General features: G+C 45.3%; 1 protein-coding gene across 1 annotated transcript in view; it reads right to left on the bottom strand.

The window, feature by feature from the left end:
• The window catches only part of ARHGEF11 (Rho guanine nucleotide exchange factor 11), a 147,819-nt gene that overhangs the window by 28,781 nt on the left and 92,175 nt on the right, over positions 1 to 26,863 (bottom strand). Inside the window, exons 5-16 of the mRNA XM_089907299.1 lie at positions 20,043 to 20,131; positions 18,954 to 19,052; positions 15,423 to 15,472; positions 15,021 to 15,078; positions 14,269 to 14,447; positions 13,351 to 13,422; positions 7,651 to 7,770; positions 5,919 to 5,964; positions 5,232 to 5,308; positions 3,603 to 3,740; positions 398 to 472; positions 90 to 191 (exon numbers count right to left, since the gene is read on the bottom strand). Coding sequence (XP_089763425.1) covers positions 90 to 191; positions 398 to 472; positions 3,603 to 3,740; positions 5,232 to 5,308; positions 5,919 to 5,964; positions 7,651 to 7,770; positions 13,351 to 13,422; positions 14,269 to 14,447; positions 15,021 to 15,078; positions 15,423 to 15,472; positions 18,954 to 19,052; positions 20,043 to 20,131 — 1,105 coding nt within the window. The remainder of the gene's footprint in view (positions 1 to 89; positions 192 to 397; positions 473 to 3,602; positions 3,741 to 5,231; positions 5,309 to 5,918; positions 5,965 to 7,650; positions 7,771 to 13,350; positions 13,423 to 14,268; positions 14,448 to 15,020; positions 15,079 to 15,422; positions 15,473 to 18,953; positions 19,053 to 20,042; positions 20,132 to 26,863) is intronic.

Genomic DNA, 26,863 nt, shown 5'->3' with positions numbered 1-26,863 from the left:
CCCATGGATCTGACTTATGACATCTAGAGAGCAGGGACAGAGGCCAAGCACAAGCAGGTACTCAATCGAGACAGATACTTGCGACTTACCAGTGGACTGGGGTCCGCCTGAGAGAAGATGTACCGTAGAAAAACCCCCAGGTGAGCCGGCCGTGACTTAAGTTTCTCAAAGTCCTGGAATATGATGTCGCTCTGGAAGGCAGAAGGACAGGCGGGGCTGGGGGGGCAGAGAAGCACTGCCTGCCCCAGCTCAGCCCCCATGCTCCCTGCCTGCCAGGGCTGATAAGCGCGGCCCCTCCCGTACGCTCCCTCACAGCTGGTGCCAGTCCAAGCGCTTCTAGTCCAGAACAGCAGGTACGACAGAGAATGAGGAAAGGAGAAAATCAGGAAACTGTTACCTCGTTGTTGAAATAACCCGGGTCATAATCTTCCTCTGGGCCAATAATTAAAGGCTTTGGGCTTTGATCTACACCCTGGGGGAGAGAGTCGAGTTGTAGAGATGAGAGGTCAGAGGACAGGGATCCAGCCCCCTCAGTGGAGTTTGGTTAGTGACAGCATGGCACTGAAGGGGAAGGCCACACGGGGCTGGTAAACACCGGCATCTCACTACCACCCCCCAAATCTCAGAGAACAGAAAGAATGATTTCCACTTGCAAGAAGGCAACTGCTTCTGGGTGGGGCAGGGCAGACTCAGAGCAGCCTGGTCACATGACGTATGAAGATGGGAAGTGAGAGAAAGTGCTCTCTTCCTGTTTGTGAAAGATCTGAGGAGGGAGTGTCAGCCCACAAAATAAGAACCTAGAGCTTCTGCTGGACTGGTGGGCGGGGGCTCTGTTGTTCTCCTCAACAGACCGCCCCCCACCCCAAAAACACGCCCTCCAAACCTAGTGTCTTCCACAGCGCTCCTCTACAGTTTCGGTGTGCCCTCTACCCCTGCTGGAGGAGAGCTTTGTGGTCCATCTCTGCCTCCTTGAGCAAAAGGGAATGGAGCTTTGCCTTCTCCAACACCGTCTCCATCATCTTCCCTGCCTGCTCAAGAATCTATGGTAGATTCCCCATTTCCAGTCTAAAATCCAAGTTTCTCAGCTTGGCCTTCGCTCTTTCCCCCTTATGCCATCGATTAGGTCTGATGAGAGAGTTCATACTGTATAAACGTTTTAGACGCTTCATTGGACAAGCCTTTCTCCTAAAGGTTCCTTGAGCTTTCAAAGATTTCCTACCAACTATATTTTTCACTCAATTCACTCTACCTCATTTTCAGTGATTCCTCATCAAGGACTATGCTCTGGAACCCATCTGGAGGAGGCACTTCTCATGCCTACTTTTTCTCAGGCCCCAGACACCCTCCTATTCCACCTTCTCAAGGGGCTTTTCCTGACGGTTCCTCCCTGACACACCTCACTCATTTTTGTTCTCCTGGGTATTTATAGACTCTATGCTCGGAATGACTGAGTATAGAACTCGAGAGACCCAGGATGCATCTCAGAGATCAGAGTCTAGCACTCACTTATAATGGCATGCTGGAAGTTGCAGAGTCAGGCCTGATGTGCTGGACCTGAATTCCTCAGACACATCCTGAGTATCCTCCTCTCCCCTAACACCTTAGTCTCTGAATCCCTTGGGATCCAGGATGCCCAGGGGGTGTGGGATGATCACTTCTGTCTCTGCTTGGCTCTCTAGTGAAACCTGAAAGCACTAGGTTGTTGCTTGTTTGGGCGGGAGGATTTATTTTTTTAAAGTCTTTACAAACATACAGTTTTTCTGATTGCAAAAGCAGAATATGTTTATCATAAGAAAATCAAACATTGCGGAATTACGTAACAAAGTTTGAATTCCCTATGATTCCATCCCCCAGCTGCTGCAAGTTTCATGGATAGCACAGGTTTCCACCTTTGCTCTTACTAACATAGATTATTATTAAGAAACTGGAACTATACTATATTTGCTCTTATCACTCAAAAATAACAATTTAAATAGTTTTCAGAAGTTGAAACAAATTCAGAGAAGGAGGAAAAGGACTCCAAGACCAATTACTCTACACCTGCTTCTATTAGCCACCTAAATGAAAACCTCCCTTAAGAACACCATGTGGGGGCTTCCCTGGTGGCACAGTGGTTGAGAGTCCGCCTGCCGATGCAGGGGACACGGGTTCGTGCCCCGGTCCGGGAAGATCCCACATGCCGCGGAGCGGCTGGGCCCGTGAGCCATGGCCGCTGAGCCTGCGCGTCCGGAGCCTGTGCTCCGCAACGGGAGAGGCCACAACAGTGAGAGGCCTGCGTACTGCAAAAAAACAAACAAACAAACAAAAAAACAAAAAGAACACCATGTGCACCTGACCCTGCCTGGAAAGCCTGACCTTGGCCCTATAGTACTACTAAGGGGGAGTGGTGGTGGTGGTGGAGGAGGAGTGGGAGGGGTGATCAAAGAGCGTCTAGGACAGGAGGCAGCCCTGCACTGGGGCTCAGGAAAACTAAGTTCTAGTCTGATGCTGCCATTAGCAAGCTGAGTCCTTGAATGGTCCCTTAGCCTTTCTCTGCCTCAGTTTTCTCACTGAATGAAGATTCTAATGCCTATCTCCTTTTCTGGTGGTAAGAATTAAATGAGATTTGTTCCTAAAAGATCTAGCACAGCAGCTGGTACACTAGGCATTTTAATACATGTGAGATCCACTTCCCTGCCTTTCCCCCTCCAAGATCTGAAAGTAACTAAACTCTATCCTATGGGGAGAACTAGCGCATCAAACGGTGTATGATGTTGGTTTTAATATAATGGCAAATTTCCTTTAAAAATAAATTTAAGTTTTAAAAAGTGAGTTAGCTTAAAGAAAACTATTAAGTAACATTATATAGTTGGTATGAGGATATGGAAAAAAAATTATGGTGGTAGCAGATGAATTTTAAGAAACACTGCTTTACAAAACTCGGAGCTTTCTTGCCACTGTCTCTAACAAGGAATGACCTAACCTCTGCCTGAACAATGACAGGCAATTCCCGGGCTCTCAAGTCAGCCCATTCCATTGTCTGATAGCTCAGGTTCTTTGCAAGCTTTTTGCATGGAGCCAAAAACTGTCTTCCTGAAATCTCCCCTGGACCTAGTTCTACCCTTGAAAGCAGTGGCTTTCAAATCAGGCTTTGCAGAACCTTAGGGCTCCGGAGAAGTGCCCCTGAGGTGGGGGCCGAGGTGGGGAGATTGATTAGGAAAAGTCCCAGATAGCTGAGCATTTATTTGTTTTCTGTATTAGGGTACCAAATAATAAGATTTTGCTCAAGAAAAGGACTTTGCTAAAGAAAGAGAAGATTGAAAATTAGTGTTCTGGAGAAACACTGAACCAACCTATTTCCCATTCTATACAGACATTAAAAGAAAGACCAGCGATCTGCTCCTTGGACATCACTTCCCTACAGATGCATTCACGGACTCTTCACCCAGAAACTGAGATAGCCTTACTTCCATGTATGCATTTAAACCATGTTCTTCCTTTACTATTTGTCCTCTAGTGTCTATCTCAAAACAGGGTTTAGTCTGATCGTTCAAGGCCACGTATGGGTAACCCAGTTCTGAAAACAGGGAAAGCAAAAGCGCACGGTGGCTCTGATCACTCACCTGGTCACCGCTGGGGGGAACCAATGCATCCGAGCCCTGCCGCCTGTGGTGCTGGGCCACCCGGGCCATGATTACAGGGGAGGTTCGAGGACTGTCTGGCCCAGGGTCTGACAGTACTGAGTTCCGATTCACCAATGACTAGAGGAACAGAGAATTCTGTGAGAAGAAAACTCGTCCAGGGACTTCCCTGGTGGCTCAGTGGTTAGGAATCCGCCTGCCAATGCAGGGGACACGGGTTTGAGCCCTGGTCCGGGAAGATCCCACATGCCTGAGCAACTAAGCCTGTGTGCCACAACTACTGAGCCTGCGCTCTAGAGCCCGCGAGCCACAACTACTGAGCCCACGTGCCTAGAGTCTGTGCTCTGCAACAAAAGAAGCCACCACAGTGAGAAGCCCACGCACTGCAAAGAAGAGTAGCCCCCGCTCGCTGCAACTACAGAAAGCCTGAATGCAGCAACGAAGGCCCAAACGCAGCCAAAAATTAAAAAAAAACACAGAAAACCTCATCCAGAAGACCCTCAGGGCTCTGCTCGTTGGCTAATAAAAGTCCAGGACTTACTCTGTGCCTGACATTATACTAGCCCTTGGTTATGTATCACCTCATTTAATGCTCACAGGAGCCCTTTGAGGTAGAAACTATTATTCCTCCCACTTCTCACACAAGGAAACTTAAGACTTGGAGAGGTTCTGGGACTTGCTGAAGGTCGAATAGTTAGCAATGTGGTATTCCCTGGATGCAACCTGGGCAGTCTCAACCCACTGCCCACTAGGCTGCATTGCTTCCAGATGTGGAGCCTGCAGGGGAATGTCAACTGTGGATTATTTAGGACCCTCCTCCCCCTTCTTGGTGTCTTTCTGACGTACTGATCCTTCCACGTACATTCATCACCTTCCCACGAATAGACAGGAGCAGTAAAGAAATAAAATTCCAACTATTATTTAAAATTAGGTTTTAAACATGTTTTCAATTACTTATTCACATATTTAATTAAGCTGGCTAAGTAAATATTTTGCTCACACCATTATTACTTCTTCCATTCACTCTTATTTTTATATTGCAAGTTTATATTTGCAATTAATATATGCAGACTGAGAACACCTAGAAGACAACCTTTGAAGCCAAAGCCTGGAGTTCTTCTGACCACTCCAGAAAAGATAAGTTGTTCAAGTACAGAAAGATCTGTGACAAAGAAAGAGAGGCTGCCACCTCCGACTAGGCCAGGTTCATTGTATTACTCCAAGATGGTGTTATTCGCAGCCAGCTGGCAATGTGTTTTTGGTCCAGTCATTGTTTTAGAGAATTTTCGTCTCTGCTCCCTTACACTCAGAAAAGGCTTGCTACAGTTAAAGGTATGGCCTCTTTCTCCACCCGACTCTGTACTACAGAGTTGACGATGATAAAACAGAAGCCAGATTCGCTGATCTTGAGTGCAGGATGCATCTGAACCCCCTTTTTTTGGATCCCAGAGCAGAATGACTAAAACCCTTGGAACTGGAACTATACCAGAGGGCCACAGATGACAGGCCAGAGGCCTTGGTGTAAGCAGTGAGCATAGAACTTTTAGGTGTTCAGAGAAGGAAAACTGAAGGTATGGTTTTAAAAGGGGCTCCCCCCGCTTTGGCACTCACCTCGCCGAGGGAAGGAAAGCGCTCTGTGCCAGAGTCCAGGCCACCGTCCCCCTCCTGGGAATCCAGAGAGAGTCGGCCTGAGAAGAAAAGAGTTTACACAGTGAGGAAGGAGCTGTGGCCTGGGGGAAAGAAGGGCCTTTATTCTGGGAACCTGTGCCCAGGGCAGGAGGGCGAAGCTGCCACCTGCCTTTCTTTCCCGGTTTCCCTTCAGCTCTCTTACACGACTCCCCGAGAACCTCTACACCTAGCTTTTACCTACCTGTACACCTGAGCCCAGGCAGTGTCACCTCCTAAAATAATCCTCCATAGCTCTACCTTGCAACGAGTGCTAGCCCTCAGCTCATCCCAACCCTCTTCTGGTTCCCATCCATCTCCTCTTATGACAGCATCTCTTGAGCTCCTAGCTGCTAGGTGCTGGTAGGCATGCTGTTGTCTGGACCACCATCATTCTAGTATTTCCCTGGCACTTATCGATCCAGGGCTACTGGTTATACACTCATTTCTACTGAATAAGTTGTATCCAAGTTCCCTGTCACTGGTACTGCTTTCTCTCATTATTCTATTTCTCAGAGGCAGGGACTATACTTTTTCCCCCTGAATCTGCCCCAAAGGGACGGGACAACAGAATAGATAAGAAATGTAGACTAGAGATGCGCCAGAGAAAAAAGGCGTGCTGACGGGACTCACCTTCTGATGATCTCTGGCCGGTGTCACCATATAGCGGAAGTATGTCCTAAAAAAGAAAGGTCCGGAGGGTGGACATATGCTGTGAACCTCTCCCCCTACTGTTTTCCTCCTTCTCTCAGTCTCAGCAGATAACATCTGCTTACAATTAGTGGCCTCTTCTGCTTCATTGCCTGAAAAATGCCCCTTTGGAAGAGCTATTGCTTCATTTGTACAGTTTGAGGAGAATGGTGACCCCTAATGGTGAAAAGGGAGCTTTACTATTAGTAAAATTCTAAAAACTTACTTGATTTCTCACCCTGGACCTCAAAGCGTCTATTGCCTTAGTTGGGCTGGACACAGAAAGAACTTCCGAACTATCAAGGAGTATGAAAAGCTCTAGCAGATGGAAAGCTCTGCCTCTAAAGATCTTTGAAGACTGACAGGCGCTGGACTGGGGCTGACCAGCCATTTGTGGAGGGAATTATGTTGCCAGTGCTTTACTGTTTATGATGCACTCTTGTCTATATCTCATTGAGTTTTTCAACAACTCTGAGGCAGGTATAGTACTCCCATGTTATAAATGAGGAAACAGAAGCCCAGAGATTTTAAGTAACTTGCCCAAGGTACACAGCAGGTAAACTATAAAGCCAGGGTTGGCGCTCAGACCCCTAGATTCCAAGCTGAATGTTTCAGACTCAACCGCTTACAGAGCACACGAGCGCAGAGGGAGCGGCAGCAGCAAACATGCACTGGCCCCGTGCTGAGGGCATCCTTTAATTCTGACAATACCACTACTAGGCAGATCCTGCCGTAGCTCCATTTCATAAATGAGGACACCAAGGCTCCCAGGGATTAAGTCACTTGCCCAAGAGTCTTAAAGCTGGTGAGCACTATAGCTGGGAGGTGAATCCAGATGGTCTAAGTCCTAAACCTGAGCTCCTATCAACCATGTGATACTGAAAGCCCTTCAGAAAATAAAAGTTTAAATTTGATTAGCCTGTGTTTCCCAGACTTTTTTGATCTGGATGTTCTGAAAAAGAAAGTAGATAATCCTCAAATAATTTCTGTTGGCTTTGGCAAATATTATTCTTGGAGATCTTAAAGTTTTTGGAGAGTTACTTATTTACCCAAAGAATTAAGACCTGATGGAGAGAAGTAAGACACTAATTAATACTTATTAATTAATAAGTCCCTGACTAGAACAGATAAGGAAGTGCCTCCTCTCTGGGATTTCCCACAAAGTGTGGTTAGTACTGCTACAGATCCCTCTCAACTGACTGGAGATCCTTTACTTAGGCTGACTTTTAAAAGTGCTCGTACTTCTTTGAGAAGACCCATTACTGGAGGGAGAGGTGATGGGAAAAGCTACCAGATGAATAATGAGTAAAATTAGTGTCGGAATATACATCAGCTATGAGGAAACTACCCAGAAGGGGATGGATAATTAGGAGATTAAAGCCGACAGTCTGATTTCTTTCATATTTATTTCTTTCTATTGCACCTGTAAGCTGCTGGAGGGCAAGAAACAGGCTATTTCCTTTTATGGGATCCCAAGTGTCAGGACAGTGCTCAGTCTCTGTGGTGCTACATAAAGAACTGCTGACCTCTGTTTCTTTGTAAAACACTAAACACTCACTAGCTCAGCCCTGCGGTCCTGTATGACTCGGGAAGCCTCTGTCTTAGATTTCTCCCTCATTCTCCCCTCCGTCCACCTGCACGTGCCCTTCCTAGAGCTTCGCCTATCATCACTCACCACTAAGCCACCAGTCTCCTGCTGGATCTTCAGCTGTAACTGAGTGACTCGCCGCCGGGCGCCTTCGATCTGCTCTTCCAGCAGGCTGCCGGGGTTCCGGCTATACACCTCACAGATACGCTGGGGGGCGGGGGGGGGCAAGGAGGACAAGGAGGAAGGGAAAAGGCAGAGGAGTGGTTAGTAGAGAATGGACGACTCACCAGTGGGGAGAGTAGGCAGTTATCCCAAAACAAAGAGGAGAGAAAGGAGATCTCTGCCTCCTAGGAGATACATGTTATTTCACCATCACTCAGGAGCAGAAAGAGGTATAAATGGTGAGAAAAAGAACACGAGGCAACTAGAGAAAGAAGACATGACACAAAGGCCCGTCCTAATCTGACCTGTTCTTAAGGCCTACTTGCTAAATGAGGTCTTCCTTGACTGCTGCCGAAGGGTTAGATATTTAAGTGACTGGCCAGACCAGCACACACAAAAAAGTGCTAAGGAGGAAACATACACACAGTGAGAACCACAGGAGATGAGAGGAAGAAGCACCCCCGTCCCCCAGCCCTGTAGCTGGGAACCACTCTGAGACATATCTAGCATCCTCCCAGCATACGGCAGAGCACAGCATGTGTGTTTAGGGCTTGGGCTTTGCAGTCAGGGAGGCCTGGCTCTGAATTCTGGCTTACTAGCTGTGTAGACTTGGGCAAGCTTTACTACGTCCTCATGGATCAAATGGAGATGACGGTACCTGCCTTTGGGGATGGCTGTACGTTCTGAATGAGATTACGTACGGAAAGTGCTGAGCAGAATGTCTGGTGCATAATTACTTGACTGAATACATGGCAGCTATTATGTTTTACTACCAAATGAAATGCTCAGTGAAGTTGGCGGGTTAAATAGTTAAATAAAGACGTCGGGTGCACGTTTTCTCCAAGATCGTCTGGGGCCATACTTGCCGTCTCATCTTCTCCACGCCTCTCGAGCCCCCAACCCTCCCCTTAGTCTCTGCGGATAGTATCGGCTGGTAAGAACTTTCCCAACTTTACTCCATTTCAAGGCGTCCGCAGCCACCCTTTCCCCCTGCCTCAGAATAGAAACTCTGTCTGAATCTTCCACAAGGTTAGTGCCTCCAGCTGCCTCGGGCTCCTCTTGGGCATCGTTCACGTATCTCCAAAGTCTCCTCTTTCCAATGGCTCCTTCCCCTCACCCTACAAAAATGCTCGTTTCCTGTCTTAAAACAAAAACAAGCCACTACAACAAAACCTTTTCCATCAAGTCTGATTATTCTTCAAGCCACCGCCTCAGTCTTTTCTCTTTCCTTTCACAGCCACATGTTTCCAAACAGGAGTCTCTATGCAGAGCCCAGAGTTCTTAGCCTTCCAGCCACTCTTCAGCATACACAGCCGAGTTCCGCTCATCACCCCGCTCTTCCAAAGGCGAAATGACCCACTGGCTGAATCCAATGGTCTCTTCTTAGTCCTCATCTCTCCAGACCTCTTTAAAAACACCCACCTCCTCCAAATGCTATCCTCTTTTGACTTCTTAACTCAACACTGTCTTGGGTCACCTCACACCCCTCTCCCCAACCACAGCTTTACCCCCTCCTCCTCTCTTCAATCTAGGTGAGCCTTCAGCCCCGCAAACATTTACAGGGAGCTGATACACACCAGGCCCTGTGCCAGCTGTGCAGGAGGAATATGCAAATGTAGGCATGGTCCTGGCCTTTAAGGAACTTAGCGCAATAGAGGAGGACAAATAAATAATTAAAATACAAATACAACAGCAACTGGTGTGATGTTAGAGGTTGGTGCGGTGTGCTACAGAAGCACGGATGTTCCGAAATTCTGCCCTCAGCTCTCTCCTCTTTTCTGCAGTGGTGCCCTAGGTGATACCGTCTAGTCCCCAGTTTCAACTACCGCCTGTATGCTGAGGCCACCCGAATCTCTATTTCAACCCAATCTTTTCTTCTGAGGTTCATCCTTGTTATCTCCATGTGCCTGGTGGATGATCTTTTTATCTGAACCTCCCATGGGCGCTTAAACTCAGTACATCCAAAGATTACCTTCACTCCTTTCCCCTAAACCCTGCTCCTCTCTTCCACCTCACTCCATCAATGGTATCACCATCTATGTAGGCACACAAACTTGGGGCTATCTTTGCTTTCTTCTTCTTTACCTCCCCCTTCCAGTTGATAAGTTCTCCTGACCTGACCCCTGAGATAGCTCCCATTGCCAACCCTCTTTCTGTTCTTTTTCCTTTTGGCCACGCCGAGTGGCATGAGGGATCTTAGTTCCTCGACCAGGGATTGAACCCATGCCCCCTGCAGTGGAGGCGCAGAGTTCTAACCCCTGGACCGCCAGGGAATGGAGGGAATTCAATGTGTCTCACATTGCCATCCCTCCGTCTGTTCTTACTCCTGCTGTTCTTGTTAAATCGGTCATCATTTTTTTTTTTTTAATTTCTCATTAACTTTTTTTTTTCATCATTTCTTATCTACTGAAACAGCCTCCGAGATAGTTTCCTTACGTGTCAATCCACTTAACACACTTTTCTAAAGAAAACTGATTTGAAGATATGATCACTCCCCTACTCAAATCCTTTAATCAATTCCCACTGCTTTCAGAATAAACTTCAAGCTCATCATGGTATTGAGGGCCCAAAGCACATTCCAGAGTGAAAAAGACTGAACCCAACTGGAATGTCATCTCATGAAGCCTCCTCTGATCACTGCATAATTACTTAATCCTTCTTTGGGGCTTTAATGGCATTTAAAAAATATTTAAAAAATTATTACCGACATATAATTCACATAACATAAACTTTGCCATTTTAAAGTATACAATTTAGGGGACTTCCCTGGTGGTCCAGTGGTAAAGAATCCGTCTTCCAAGGCAGGGGACTCGGGTTTGATCCCTGGTCGGGGAACTAAGATCCCACACGCCACGGGGCGACTAAGCCCGCACACCAAAACCAAGAGCCGACGCACGGCAACGAAAAAGATCCCGCAGGCCGCAACTAAGACCCAACGTAGCCAAAAAAATAAAGAAAATAAATATTTTTAAAAAAAGTATACAATTCAGTGGTTTTTAGTATATTCACAGAGTTGTACAAACATCCCCACTATCTAATTCCAGAGCATTTCTATCAACCCAACAAGAAAGGAGTCACTCCCAATTTCCCCTTCCTCCACCTCCTGGCAACCGCTAATTTACTTTCTGTTTTTATGGATTTACCTATTCTGGGCTTCCACACAGATGGAATCATACAATATGTGGCCTTTTGTGCCTGGCTTCTTTCACTTAGTCTGTTTTCAGGGTTCTTCCATGTTAAAGCATGTATCAGTACTTCATTCCTTTTTATGGCTGAATAATATCCCACTTTATGGATACAACACATTTTGTTTATCTACTCCTCAGTTAATGGGAATTTGGGTTGTTTCCACTTCTTGGCCATTATGCAATTAAGCAATGCTATTATGAATGTTTATGTACACGTTTTATGCTTTGAACTCTCTTGGGTATATACATTGGTGTGGAATTGACAGATTGCACGTTTAATATTTTGAAGAATTGCCAAACTGGCTGCACTACGGTGGGAGTAGATTAGGATAGCGGATATGTAGACAAAATATAAACAAACATTTCTCCAACTTCTCCACATGCTCACCAATAACTGCTATTTTGGCTCTAGCCATCCTAGTGCGTGTGCAGTGGTATCTCGTAGTTCTGGTTAGCCTCTCCCAATGACTAATGATATTAAGCATCTTTTCATGTGCTTATTGGCCACTTGTATGTCTTCTTTATTGGACTGTGTATTCAAATTGTCTGCTAACTTTTAAATTGGGTTGAGTTTTAAGCATCTATTACATGTTCTGGTACTAGACCCTTATCAGATATATGTGCTGCAAATATTTTCTCCTATTCTGTGGTTGTCTTTTTACTTTCTTGACAGTGTCCTTTGATGGATAAAAGTTTTTAATTTTGATGAAGTCTAATTTATCTTTTTTGGGAGGCTGTTTATGCTTTTGGTGTCAGGGCCTAGAAACCACTGCCTCATCTAAGGTCATAAAGATTTATACCTATGTTTTCTTCTAAGAGTTTTATAGTTTTTAAAAATAGTTTTAGCTCTTACATTTAAGTCTTTGAGCCTTTTTTTTTGCGGTACGCGGGCCTCTCACTGCTGTGGCCTCTCCCGTGTGGCGCACAGGCTCCGGACGCGCAGGCTCAGCGGCCACGGCTCATGGACCCAGCCGCTCCGCGGCATGTGGGATCTTCCCGGACCGGGGCACGAACCCGTGTCCCCTGCATCGGCAGGCGGACTCCCAACCACTGCGCCACCAGGGAAGGCCCTTTGATGCATTTTGAGTTAAATTTTGTTTATTGTGTGAGGTAAGAGTTCAAATTCATTCTCTGCGTATAGATATCCTGTTGTCCCAGAAGCATTTGTTGAAAAGACCATTCTTTCTCCACTGAACTATCTTGACACTGTCAAAAACCAATTGACCATAGATGTATGGATTAATCTCTGGACTCTGAATTCTATTCTACTGATCTATAGGTCTATCTTTATACCAGTACCACACTATCTTGATTATTCTATGACTTGCATCAAAATGCAAGTATCAGCACTTATTATAGTGCAGTATAACTTTATCTTCATTCATCCATTGATATTCTACTGGATTATAAACTCCTTAAAGGAAAGATTCATCTCTCACTTATCTTTATAACCATTCTAACCTTTGTCCCTAGCACTGGCCCATGCCTCCACTGCAGCACACACACAGTACCTAGCACACAGCAGGAACTCAAAGTTTGTTAAATAAACGAGTGTATTTTCATGTCTTGGTGCCTTTGACCTATGCTGTCCATTTACCTGCATTCTCTTCCTCATCTCCTTTGCCTACTGAAGCCCTATCCTTCAAGGCCCAGCTGAAATACAATCTTCTCAGTGAAGTTTCCCTCACATTTCCCATTATTAATTAACTGCTCTCTTCTTTGTTCTCTTATTGCAAGCTCTTTGTTCCTCCCACTCTCTTACCGTAATATGAATTTTCCCCATGAGATTGTAAACATGTTGAGGGCAAGAACTGTCTAATCGTTTTAATCTCTGTATACTCTAGGAACTAAAGCAATGCTTTACATACAGTGGGAACTTAGAAATTTGTTGAATTGAAATGAAGGGGCAAGGAGCCCACTGTAAGCCATGGCTATTATAGGAATCTGGTTATTCCCGTCCAGCCAAATTAATCTTCTTCCTGTTCTCCCTGTGCATCATTCCCCAGGCCTGGAAATCTCTCTGCATCCCCTCCTCCATCAGCCTGGCCTGGCATTCACCCCCCACCCCCACCTTCCTTCCCTCTTATCCTTCCCTTCCCAGAACCTCTAAGATAAATTCCAACTGATTTTCCTCAGTTCTCATGTTCCCTCATTTTATTCTACCTGTCTCATCACTTGTTTGTATTCTCTCTACATAGTCACCATTCTAATCTATTACCATAAGCTCTATTACCCTATTCACTCTATCCATCAAATTCTGCTTTAACAAATTCCACTGGCCTATGACAATTCTTTAGTAGTCCTGAAGTTTGACTTTTTAAGGTTTTACTGTGATAGGATATGGCCTGCAAATTAAGTTGTACACATTGGCAGATTGCTCTGATAAAGTATTATTTCATTAAGGCAATGGCCAGTCTACCCTCAGCAGCGACCTTACCTGTAACTCTTTTTCCTCCTGCCTCAGCATATTCCTAAGGATCTGAGTGGCATGTTTTTGAAATTCAGGATCCTAAGAATGGAAAATATGACAGTAGTGAGAATTGGGGACCAGATCAATAGCTTTTATTCTCGTCTACTAGCTGATTCCTGGTCGAGGAAAGCTATGAGAGTAGAGCCTGGGTCGTAAGAATGTTTTGTATAACACTCAGTATCTCACTGAAATTCCGTAAACATAAAATCTGATTTTGATTTCATTCCTAATTTCCTAGAAACCCTGGCTGTAATCACATCTGTTATAAATTGCTCTCTGAAGTCTCCCAGGACTTGCTGGTCGGTCTTCTTTCCAACCAGAAAATCCTGTTCCCTATTCCTATCTGCCTCCTGTCCTCTTTTAACGCCTCACACAGGTTATCCTGGTCCTTGGGTTCTCTCCCTACTATTCTTGTCCTTTCCTGACTCTCTCCCCTACAGACTAGGCTCCATATTTCATTCCTCCAAGCAGCCTTTCTCCCCAGGAAGACTTTTCCCCTACTCCTTGACTTATTCCATACCCTTGTAACAATGACTGGCAACAGTCTTTACAGATGCCTCTGACCATGGCTGGAGGTGTGCACCTTCTCCCCGACGGGGAGGAGAACTCTCAAAGGGCCTCCTTAGAGTCTTGCACACACACAGGAAACACACTGCATGCTGCTATCTGATAAACTGCATATGCACTTACATGGAAAGAGGACACTAAGGCATGGAACACCCCTTTAATGCAGTTCTCATTTTGCTCTACTTTTTGATGGCCTTCATACAGCTCTTTGGCTTGTCTCTTTCTGCCAGCCTGCCATTTGATTTAACCTGCTTTCATTCCAATGGGGAGCTCTTCAAAGGGACACCAGAATGAGGAGAGGAGTAGGCAGACCATTACCTGCAGAGGTTTGGGTCCTGTGATGCGCTGTGGAGGTGGCAGAGGTGGAGGGGGTGGTGGTGGTGGGATCACAGGGGTGACTCGGGGAGCTCCTGCTGGGACTGGGTCCTGCTGGGGCCCAGAGACACCAATGGATGAGGGTGAAGAGCCCAGGAGGGTCAGTGCAACATAGGCACCAGCTGGAGGAAGGCAAAGAGAGGCTTGCTCAAGTGGTATTGTTCTCAAGAGCAGACATTCAAGGTACAAAGGAGGGGGTTCTCCCTTCTCCTTCCATTAAGCTTATAATTCTGCAGGTAAAGTTCTCCTCACTTTTAATGCCCCACCTGTTCTCTAATTCCTGTCCTTCCATCCTGCATCAACACAAGTATCCCTTCCTTCCCTTTCCTCATGCAGAGACCTCAACCAAAATCCCACCCGTAACTATGTGGGAGCTGCCTGCCCAGTCCCTTGTTTCCTGGGACTGGGAGAGGGGAGTGAGTGGTATCTGAGTGAGACCTGGTCTTAGTAGAATATGATCTAAAACGTAGGGCAAAGATGGGTGGAAAAATAGAGATGTCGGATGAGAGACTAATAGTGTCTCCACTTGAAATGACAGTGGGGAACTGTGGTAGTCTACGATGATCAGGCCAAGAAGAAAGACTTCGGCTGCCTCGCACGTCTACAAAGGAAGCCTCCTGGGGCAACAGGCCTGCTTCCACCCGTGCCCCATCTGATCCCCTAACTTCTTTCACTGTCAGCTCTCCCCAACTCACATTTGATAAGCTTCACCACTTCCAGATGTGAGCTATTGGTCACCATGGTGCCGTTCACCTGTTGGGGGACAAACGACATTATTGAGTAATGGCAGTGGAAGCCCAGGGGACCCTTCTCCTGGTCAGTGGTCAATCGCCACTCCTTTAGGGAGCCATTTATCAATGTTCTCTAGCATAGTAAAACATTACAGAAGCTTGGTCAGAGTCAAGAAGGGCCTAGAATATGGAACCCAGCTATCTTAGCCCCCAGTCTCTGTCACATTACACTACCCACTCTCATGGCACCACCCCCTACTCAGTGGCTGATGACAGCTGGCACGAAAACGGAAGTGCGGAGGATGGCCAAGGCCAGAAGTGACGCTGCACCCCCTCCTCTGGGGGCGGAGAGGGAAGGTCACTCACCTTGATGATCCGGTCGCCTTCTTTCACACCGGCTTTCATGGCTGCACCTCCTGTGAGGAAGGAGAAGGCCTGGTCAGCAGAGCCCCACGACCTTTCCAGAGGTGGCTGAATCTACACCAACAACCCTGTCAGGTCACCTTCCCCCTCAAATCTCTTCTCACCTCTCTGTGTTAAGTGCCTCAAATGCTGGGTGTACATCCTATTCTGCTCCAGTGACACAACTCCCTTTGAGCTGGACTGGACTGTATAAGGACACATCTCTTGCTCTTTCCTCCACCTGGCTCAGAAGCCAGACTTCTCCTCTGAGAGCCAGGCCAAGGTGGCAGAGAGGCAGGGCCATGCTCTGCGGAGAGTAACGTGTGCTTTATTTGAATGTGTCTAGATGTTCCAAGGTCAAATAAGAGTTATTTCTATTATCCAGTGGGAAGAACGAGTTCACTGTAGTAAATAATTGCTGAAGTAATAATCATTTTTAAGAGGAATATGAGAAAAGGATTACAACAAGCGTTTTCAAACTGTGGTCCCTAAGCCCTGAGAAGTTCACAAGGATATTATGGGGGTTCCTAGCATTAAGGATGATAATGATCACTGCTTTATTTTCTGTTAAAAAATTGTTCTGGAGCTGCAGTGGTTTTGATCACCACGTACAGTCATCCCTCGGTATCCACCGGGGATTAGTTCTAGTACCTCCCACAGATATCAAAATCTGCAGATGTTCAAGTCCCTTACTTAAAATGGAGTAGTACACACCTGCAGGTTTCGCATCTGTGGATTCAACCAACTGCAGATGGAAATTTCAATCTGCAGTTGGTTGAATCCATGGATGCAGAATTCTCAGATGCAAAACTCGCGGATATGGAAGGCCAAATGTAGTTTTAAATAAGTTAGAGTCCTAGTTTAAGTTATACCCAGAAAGCATAAGAAACACTAATGATGAGATAAGTTCACGAGGGACTCCCCTGGGGGTCCAGTGGTAAAGAATCCACCTTTCAATGCAGGGGACTCGGGTTCGATCCCTGGGTGGGGAACTAAGATCCCACATGCCACGGGGCAACTAAGCTCACGCACCACAACTACCGAGCCCACGTGCCTCAACTAGAGAGTCCCCGTGCCACAACTACTGAGCCCGTCTGCCTCAACTAGACAGCCCACGTGCCACAACTACTGAGCCCACATGCCTCATCTACTGAGCCTGTGCACCGCAACTACTGAGGCTGCGTGCTCTGGAGCCTGCACGTCACAACTAGAGAGAAGCTTGTGTGTCACAACGAAAAGCCTGCGAGCTGCAATGGAAGTTCCCGCGTAATGAAACTAAGACCCGATGCAGCTAAATAAATAAATAAATAAATATTTAAAATATGTTCACTCAGAAAGCTTATTAAAAAAAAAAAGAAAGAAGTTCACGAGAAGCATAAAAATTATGTTTCTTGTAAATCTGCCCCAAGATGATCCTTAAATCTGTAAGTTGCATTCATCTGATCAAAACAAAACTCCGACAAAGCACATCTAGATGTTTCTAGTCTGAAAAGAGAAATTACAGTGATGACTACATTCCAATTTGGCTTTTCAGTATTGGGACCCAGACTACCCTCATCTTAAGTGTGCTATTTATGGAAAAGTACTTGCAAGTAGCTTGAAAACTCTCTTTTACACTGTCATCTAGAAACTAAAGGTGGAGGGGAAAGAGCTATTTTGCCTGAATGTATGAAACACATGAGGTGACTTCCAATAACTTAGGGATTAAAAGAAATTAAACTTTTCAGAGTAACGGAATTAGAGCAGAAGTTCTAAACTTCAGTAAGCATGAGACTCACCAGGAAAACTTGTTAAAAAGCATATTCCTTGACCCCCTTGCTAGCAAGTGATTCAGTACTTCTGGGACTGGGCCCCGGAATGAGGATTTCAACCATCCTAAGGGCCTAGGTGATTCTGATGTAGGCAGAACACAGACTACACTTTGAGAAACAGTGAACTGAGAAGCCTAAAATCTGGAAAAGACAACAACTGCTTTGTTGCTCTTATGATTTCAATGCCAATCCAAATGAATTCTCTTCTTCTCTCCTGCCCGAAGTACTCACACATACACAGATTTTCCAAAACTCGTATTTTACTGCAAGCCATCCTTTTGTTCTTTCCTCTCCAGGTCTGAGAGGAGGCAAAATTGGAAGAGTGCTGAACTCACACTTCACTGGAGGGGGTCCCCATACTTTTTGTATCAAACAGACCATAGAGGCAAAGTACAAGTTACTGGCAGTCCCACTTGCTCTGTCTCACCCTAGTCCAGGAACCTTGAGAGAATATGGAAGCAAAGAATAAAAGTATCTTTTCAGAGCTCTACCCTAGGATATGAAAAACAAACCTCTCGCTGACAAAAGTTAACTACCAAACATAAGGAGCTATAATTATTTATATCCCTGTATGATCCACATACCTCATTTTGGTCATAAATTTGAAATTCTCTTTTCACTTTTCCCATTAAATAAATCCCAAATATGTCTCCCAAATTATGTAAGTATATTTCCTTCCCATTTTGCACTGTACTTAGTGGGAAAATGCTGGCCTGCCCCCTACCCCTTTCCTTGTACTCTTCTTCAAGCCTATGATGCACCACGTTGCCAGCCCCAATCCCATGGGCTACACTGAAGTTCACTCCTGTTACGGATACTTGCTTGTGTTAGGGATACTTGCTTCATACTCTCCGCTACTCCCATCTCCTTCCTGATCACCTTCTTCAGTCTGGGTCACTTAACAACAATGATTCTACCACCTGACATATGACAGTGCTTTGAAATATCTGAAGCTTTTTCACACATCACTGGTTACTCGATCGATTTGCTTATAATGCCCTCCCTTCCCACCCAATTTCTATCCCGCCAATGTGTTTTCCATGGCCATCTTTCAAACTACTCCTGAAATCCTATTTTCTTCTAAGGAGGCTTCCTAAACTGATCAGAAGGGAAATACTTAGCTTCGAACCACCAACTACCCAAATACAAACTTACAAACACCCTTTCCTCCCACGTACTGCCCAACACACATCTTTAGGTCATTTATTACTTACTGTTAAAACATCTGCAAATACATTTAGACCAGTGTGCCTGTCTCAACTGTGAACTGCCGCAGCACAGTGACCATTCGTGCACGGAGCAAGGTCATGTGAAGGTGAGAAAGAAGAAAGCGGGTCTTCGATTTCTCCACGGCATCTTCCAACCCAGGACGAGGAGCTCCCCTGGAGGGCAATCAGGCACCTGCCTGATGACCTGAAGGCTATTCTGCCATTTTCACACTTCCAACAGGGGAAACAAGCCTGGAGTGCGATCCCTAGAAATCCCGCCTGGAAGCTTAGCATTGTGGAGACTTCCCCAGATGCCCCTGGGGAACCAGTTCTAGAATGAATCATTCATGCCCCAGGATGCCCAGGCCTCCAGAGAAAGCACCTGCAAGTCCTTCAAGTCCTATGGCACTGTCACATACATGGTGGCTTTGTAAGAACTTTGTAAGAACTGCAGGTGGCAGGGACGCAACACTCACCAGGCCGTACAGACTGCACCAGAACGATGCGATCCCCGCTGACTGTGAAGCCGAAGCCATGCTGGTCCTTTTGGATGATGACACAGCGTTGAACGAGACCTGGTGAGAGGTAAGGAGGAGAAAGAAGGGAGTTCGGTAGGAACTGTTATCAGAAAGTTAGTGCACACAAGCCAAGACCAACCCAGGGAGGTCCCAGTGTGCTTCTTCCTCCAGAAAGCCTTTCCAGGTTCCCCAGACTTTTCCTGCCCACACACACTATTGAAATGCCTGCCTTCCTCAGTGATCGACAAAACCCGGTCATCTACTCTGTATGCTATACAAGAAATTCCTTTCTCTGAGGTGCTGAGATGTTTGTCTCTCTTATGTATGTCTGTCTTTTTAGGCCTGTTTGGGTGAGACTGGTCGAAGAAGGGGATGGCCAACTCCAGCCTGAAGGCTAGTGTTACAGAGAAGCAGCCCTGGGATTGAAGCCTAAGTGAGACTGGAAGTTTTCCATTAAATTACGTCCAATGAATACAGCAGATGGGACACCAGTGCTTGTTGATTCTGCAGAGCTGGGTAACTCACGTGGGGTGACTGAGGGCTGGCCCCTTGTCAAAATCCAGGGAAGGATAAATGACAAGAGAAAACCCTGTTTGTCACACATACAACCATATGCAGAGCGTAGGAAAAAAGAAAGAGAGACTATAACTCCTAACTGACTCCATCCCTATGGGCGTGTACTAGACATCGTGCACGTGTGCAGGTATGTGTGACTGCTTCCTGTGATGGAGAAAGCATGAATTATAGAGTTAAAACTCAACTGGTTTCAGGTCCTGGCTTTGTCTCCTACAAGCCTGTACACCTGGCAAATTTTTTAACCACTCTGTGTCTCAGCTTCCTCATCCATAAAATAGGCATGATAAAATCTACTTTCTACAACTGGTAAAAGGACTGAATAAGGTAATCTGTATAAAGCATATAACACAATACCTAGCACACATTATGAGCTCAATATAAAGGCTAAGTTGTTTTACATCTGGGGTATACAGATCTGTCTGTATGAGTAAACACCTCTGTGTCTACGTGTTAATGCCCCGAGAAGGTTACCTGTTGTCTCAGAGGTGTCGGAGGGTTGGCGGTGGTGGGAAGGGGACTTGCGTTCAGGTGCTGAATCTCCCAAAGACAGGCTACTTAACCTGGAGAAAGAGTAAGAAAAGCACAACAATGAATTGGGCAGGGAGGGACCAGCCTTGTAGCAGAAAGAAGCTCTGTCAAAGGGGCCCTGAGTCTTGGGTAACAAGAGACCGACCCTCTCACCCTGTAACCCGCTCAATCTGGTGGGAGATCAGCCACATCTACACCACTGGCAACATCACCTATCTGGAATCCTAGGTTGGCAAGGCAAGCATGATCTCTTTAATACCCAGCAAGGCGTGAAGGGAAATAGCCCTTCCTGGAGTCAGGAGACAAAGAGACGGTAGCAAGAACAGGGTGTGAACAAATATACATGCTTGTTGGGTCTTACCAGGCTGCAATGGGGCTGATGGAACAGAACGGAGGCAGCAGAGGAAATGAATGCGAGAAAAAGACAAGAAAAAACCAAACAGCTAGTTAGTTTTAGGTGATGATTTTTAAGGAAGGGGGGACTGGAAGGCAAGGATGGGAGGGCCACAAACACACAGAGGCCTGCAGGGACACAGCAGAGGACTGCAGTGGCTGTATCAGAGACACTCTCTCTCACTTTAGCTTCGTCTCTTCGTCCCTCTCCAAAACAAGTGTCTCTAGGAGGGTAACTAGGCCTTTAGTTGCGTAATTGGCAACTTTACCTGTTGGGTAATTGGCAACTTGTACCCTGTTCTAGAAAGGAGGCGTACAATATGACCCAAACCTCTGAAATTCCATTTATTTTGTGTGTACCATGGGAGAACAGGAATCTGGTCTGTTTGCTGGTAGTATTCCAACCCCATTCCTACAGCCAGCTTGAGGCACCCTGCTTAGAAACTATTAAGGCCCTACAACCTCAAGGTACCACGGATCACCAAACCAGATCTAATAATAGGGCCCCTGCAGGAAGAGGAGAAGCTCAGATCATTGCTATGCCTCTCCTTTCCAGAAAAGTGTACAAGTTGCCAGTTCCTACTCAGAAGTTGCTGCCCCTCCGGAGGGTGTCTCCTATTCGTATCTAGCAAATGACTGTGTAGAAGGGGCTTCACGTAAGCACTGTGTGCAGTGGCAGAACACTGCAAAGACTCTAAGTGTTCATAAGGGGTGACTGGTTAAATAAACTGCAGTACGTCAATATAATGACACAGTATTCGGTCATATAAAAGAAGGAGGGGGCTCTTTATACATGATAAGGAATAGTCTCCAAGGCATGCTGCTGAGTGGAAAAAGGAAGATGCAGAATTATGTAGACGGTAAAAGAGAAGGAATGATTTGTTTATATGTTTGCTTACATATATATAAAATGTGTAAAATACCTCTGAGAGGGTACAAAAGAAAACATAGATCACTGGTTGCCTCTGAGGAAGGAAACTGTGCCAGGGGCAAAGGGATGGAGTTGGAATCTTTTCCTTATCTTCTCGTTCGTACCATTTAAATTCTGAGTCATGTGAAGGTACTAACTATTCAAATAATAAATACAACACAGTACAAATAAATAACTTTTAAATTTAAAAGAGGGGTCTTCTTCCCCCCTCACCCTGGCACCCCACTTACCTGGACAGGTGAGACTGCTTTTTACTGGCTGATCTTTGGATCAGAGAGAGAAGGACATCAAGGAAGAAGAGAGCGTGGGGCCCAGGAGAGAGTGATGCAGGAAAGTAGGAAGCAGGGAAGAAAAACGAAACAAGACATAAACCAGACAAGACACTGGAGGTGGTTGGTTTAAAAGAAAAACCACAATCAAGCTAAGAAGGACCCGGGGTGGAAACTGGCCAATGCAGTAGAATCACCTTACTAAAATGCAGATTTACCTGTGCCACTTTGCTGATTAAAACCTTTTAGAGCTTCCCCATTGTACTTGGGAGAAAGGTCACCCTGTCTTCAAGCGAGGCCATTAGGCACAGCATCGAAAAGGAAGTACTGCCTGATGCCCCTCCGCTGTCTCCCACAGCTCCCAGTACCTATCCTTACTGCATACAATCAGTGGAGCTGCTTGTGCGCTTGTCCGTAGGGCTGTAAGGTCCACGAAGTCAGGGTGGTCTTGTTGATCAGCACCCCCTGTGCCTAACACAGTGAATGCTCCGTCCTATTTTTGGTCCCTGCTCTTCACTGTTCTTTCTCTTGCCATGGTTTCCGGCTCCTGTCTTTGCCCATACTGTTCCTTCTTCCTAGATATTCTTCTTACTCTACTCCCCATTACTACACCTGTCAGCCAGACAAGAAGGTGAACTTCCAGAAGCTACAACTTCTGGCTTTCTTCAAATTACCCTAGTCCATCATGCCCTGCCACCCCCCACCTCCTCATCCAAGGTAAAGGTTCAAGACTTAGCTCATCATTTAATAAGTGTCCTAGAATCTATGCATGATAACTAAACGTACTGCGGTAATCATTTTGCAATACACGGATGCCAGGTCACTATGCTGGACATCTTAAACTTAGGCAGTGCTGTGTGTCAATTATACCTCAGTAAAATGGAAAAAAAAGAAGTCCTAGATTCTAGACCCGTGCTATCTACCTAATACAACAGCCACTAGCCGCATGTAGATACTTAAATTTTAAAATTCTGTTTCTCAGTTGTGCTATGGCTAGTGGCTACCATACAGGACAGTGCGGGATAAAACACTTCCGTCGCTGCGGAAAGTTCAACGGCACAGCGCTGCTCTACGCACTATGCCAGGCACTACGGGGTACAAAAACGAATAAGATACAGTCGCTCGCAGGTAATGGATGAGGTATACATATAGAACTTTAGTATAAACACTGAAGGGCAACAGCTCCACCCCCCACATCGGTGAGGGATTCTCAGAATGAACTATTAAAGGCTTTTTATTCCAGCTGCTCATCTGCTGTCTTCGGCTTGATCCACAACATCCCACCCCTGGGTTACCCAGAATGGGCTTGCACTTCTCCCTCCTTACTACTTCAGGAGAAAGCCCATTCTATCTTGGGACAGCTTGGGCCTCCTCCTTGCCTTGTTCTGCTTGACTCTGCAGGAAACTGGTTTCCTATGCCCACATTTAAGCTTAGAAGGAATGGTCTGGTAACTTAACCTGGTTTGGTTTTGCATTTGAGCTAGGCTGTGAGCTGTTCAACGTAACTCAAAGCACATGAAGCCAAGGTTTATGTACCTGGCTGTAGAGGACTGTTAGGGGCAAAGACAAGGATCATTTCAGCAGCCATTGAAAGTTCCTCTAAAAAAAAAAAAAAAAATCACAGGCTAGGGGAGAGACAGTGGAGGACATGGGGGATTACAACATAAGTATAATTTTAACAGATGCAAAAAAATTTTTTTTTTCTCTTTGAGAGCTTAAAGGAGGAAAAACTACCACTGAATTAGAGGAGGGAGAAATGCCTGTATCAGCAGATCAAGACTTTAATGGCGGGCTCTCCCTCTTCCTGATGATATTCCCATCAAAACTGGGCAGCAGAGATCAGATTCCAATCAGCCTAAATCTGATGGGCATGGAGAAGGCCCAGGAGAGTAGAGAAGTTCCCGCAAAATTTGTGGCTCTCTAAATGGCATCATTGAGATAGATCTTCTGAATCAACTTCTCAGTAACCCCCATATTTATCCAGTCAGTTACGGAGACTGATAAGTCCTTTTATGTTTTCCCAGAGTTGCTCCTTCCTTTACATTATCACTGATATCCATCACTTTAAGCCACATGTCCATTGCCTCAAGTCTGGATGACTTAAAAAAAAAACCACAAACCTCTTGTTTTCACTCTCCAGTCCCTCCAGCATTCTATCACAAAGGACTAACTTTCCCAAACAATATTTCTTTGGGTCCCCCCCCGGTCAAGAACCTATGATTTCCCTTCTTACTCTCTATATGATCGGATGTGCGTGCATTTACCTGGTGTTAAAGGCCTTTCATCAAGTGGATCCAAGTACCTTTCAAATTCACTCTTATTACTTGTTCACTTTTCCTTACCTCTACTGGATCCTAAAAGACTCTGTGCTCATTCTCACCTCTGCTTTATGAAGACCTCCATCCCTTCTCCTCTCTATCCCTCCTTTACTCCTTTTTCAAGGCTCTGGTCAAATGGCACTGATTCCATGAAGCATTCCCTGGCCACTGCAGCTCACATTTCTTTTACCCCAACATTTTTTGGGAAAATTTTCAAACCTATTATTAAAGTTGAAGGGGCAGCATGATGAACACCTATATACCCTTCATCTAGATTCACCAATTAACATTTGTCACTTGCTTTATCTTTCTATGATTATACACTTTTTCCCATTTGAAAGTTGCACACATCATGACATTTTACCCCTAAATATTTCAGCATATGTCCCCCGAGACCCTTGGAATTCTATATAACCACAATGCCATCAGCACACCCAATGAGTTTAACTTTGATACGATAATATTATCTAGGGCTTCCCTGGTGGCGCAGTGGTTAAGAATCCTCCTGCCAATGCAGGGGACACGGGTTCAATCCCTGGTCTGGGAAGATCCCACATGCCACAGAGTAACTAGGCCCGTGAGCCACAACTACTGAGCCTGCACTCTAGAGCCCACAAGCCACGACTACTGGAGCCTGCGAGCCACAACTACTGAAGCCCGCGTGCCTAGAGCCCATGCTCCGCAACAAGAGAAGCCACAACGATGAGAAGCCACGACGATGAGAAGCCCGCGCACTGCAACGAAGAATAGTCCCCACTCGCCGCAACTAGAGAAAGCCCGTGCACAGCAACGAAGACCCTACACAGCCAAAAAATAAAAACAAAAAATAATATTATCTAATATATAGTCTATATTCAAATTTCCCTAATTGTTTCATTAATCTCCTACATAGTTGTTCCCCAACTGCCTCAATACACGATCCAGTCAAAGATCTCAGAATTGCATTCGTTCATGGTTTTTAGATTCATTTAATCTAGAATATCAGCCCCTGCCTGCCCACTTTTCTTGGTCTCTCCTAACACTGACATGTAGAAGAGTTCAGGCCAGTTGTCTTATTGAATGGCCTGTAACAGATCTGCCTGTCTCCTCAGGATTAGATTCAGATTAAACATTTTAAAATAATATTAGATAAGTGATGTAGCATAACTTGCCCATTTCTGGTGATCCTACATTTGATTACTTAGATAAGTTGGTGCTCCTAAGATTTCTCAATGGTAAAAGTATATTTTCCCATTTGAATTAGTGGGAAATCCGTGGGGTGATATTTTGAGACTGGTGAATATCCTGTTGTCCAACAGCTTCCCACCCAATAGTTTTACTATCCATTGATGATCCTGGCCTGAACCACTTACTGCACTGGTGGCTGCAAAATGGCATTTTGGGAAAATTTTCAAACCTATATTAAAGTTGAAGGGGCAGCATGATGAGGTGAAGGAATTCTATCATTCCTTCTACATCTATTAGCAGGCAATCTTGTAAAGAAGGTCATTTTGTCCCTTTTCTGGAATAGTGCTATGAACTCATGATTTTTTTTCCCTCAATGCAATGCATTATAATCCATTACTGCTCTTAAAAAAATGTTAAAGTTGTCCCAGTTTGGCTGGTGGGAGCTTCTACAAGCCAGCTGTGTCCTTTAAAGTGCCACTATCTGTCTCTGAGCGCATCCTTATTTTCTGGCACACACACAAAAATACTCCAGGCTCACCTTGTATTTTCCCTATGTCAGACTTTGACTCAAACATTTCTCTAAGGAGCCCTGGTTCCTTTTAGTAGGAAATGTATTTAGAAACAAGATCTGGATGCTAGGTGCTCATTGCTGCTAAGCTGTCACTGCTTCTAGGCCCTTTCAATGGACAGAGCCAGGAAATAAATTGATTAAGAAATTGTGAGTTCACAATAAAATCTTGTTCGACTCCAACACTACACGGTTCTTCCTCATCTTCCCCAACTCCATATTTTATCTTCCTTTTCCCATAGTGAGAACCTTGTTCACAAACAACAGTAATACATTTACTCATTTGCTCTCTTCTGTAATACATCAAATACTGTTTTCAGAGTTACTGCATCAGTAACACCAGCAACAGCAAACTTACTAAGTAAAGTTCAGCGTTTCCTTGCAATTCTTTCTGTCCTTAGACTATATCCCACTAAAGGTATACAGCCAGTACTGTGTGTGAAAGTTACTTTGGATGAATTCTTCTTTATGTTATCAATTTGAAGTGCATTTAGGTTACTTTTTTTTTGGCTGCACCATGCAGCAGTGGGATCTTAGTCTCCCACCAGGGACCAAACCTGCGCCCCCTGCAGTGGAAGCGTGGAGTCTTAACCACTGTACTGTCAGGGAAGTCCCTAGGTTTCTTTTTATATTCGTCTGTAATTTTAGGGTTTGCTTTTTCAGGCTTATTTATTTAATTTTATTTTTTGAATCTGTCAAACATTTACATGGTTGAAAACTCAAAATGCAATTTAAAAGGTATATTCAGAAGTGTCCCTGTCCCTTCATCCCACTCCTCCCCAAGTAACCACTTTCATTTGTTTTTGGTTTTCTGTGTTTCTTCTTGTAAAAACTAAGCAAACACATATAAATACTCTTATTTTCCTTTCTTGCTTCCACAACAGGTAGTATCCTACACCTTTTACGCTTTGATTTCTCGCTTAATATACCCTCAAAGAAACTCCGTTATCAGTTCACAGAAATATTCCATTTCCTCATCCTTTTCTTTACAACGCAGCCCACATTCTTTCACAAATGTTCCTCCTTCCTACACTGCTCCCTGTCATCTGCTGTGTTAGTCCTGCCTCTCTGCCAGAGGGCAATGGTTACAGGGTGTTCTTCCCGGTATGCTCTCCAGC

The sequence above is a fragment of the Delphinapterus leucas genome, chromosome 1 (assembly GCF_059928025.1).
Source record: "Delphinapterus leucas isolate spDelLeu-1000000601 "Yukka" chromosome 1, BTC_Dleu_Yukka2, whole genome shotgun sequence".
Taxonomy (NCBI): Eukaryota; Metazoa; Chordata; class Mammalia; order Artiodactyla; family Monodontidae; genus Delphinapterus; species Delphinapterus leucas.
The sequence above is the reverse complement of the archived record's forward strand: the minus strand, read 5'-3'. Positions and strand labels throughout refer to the sequence as shown.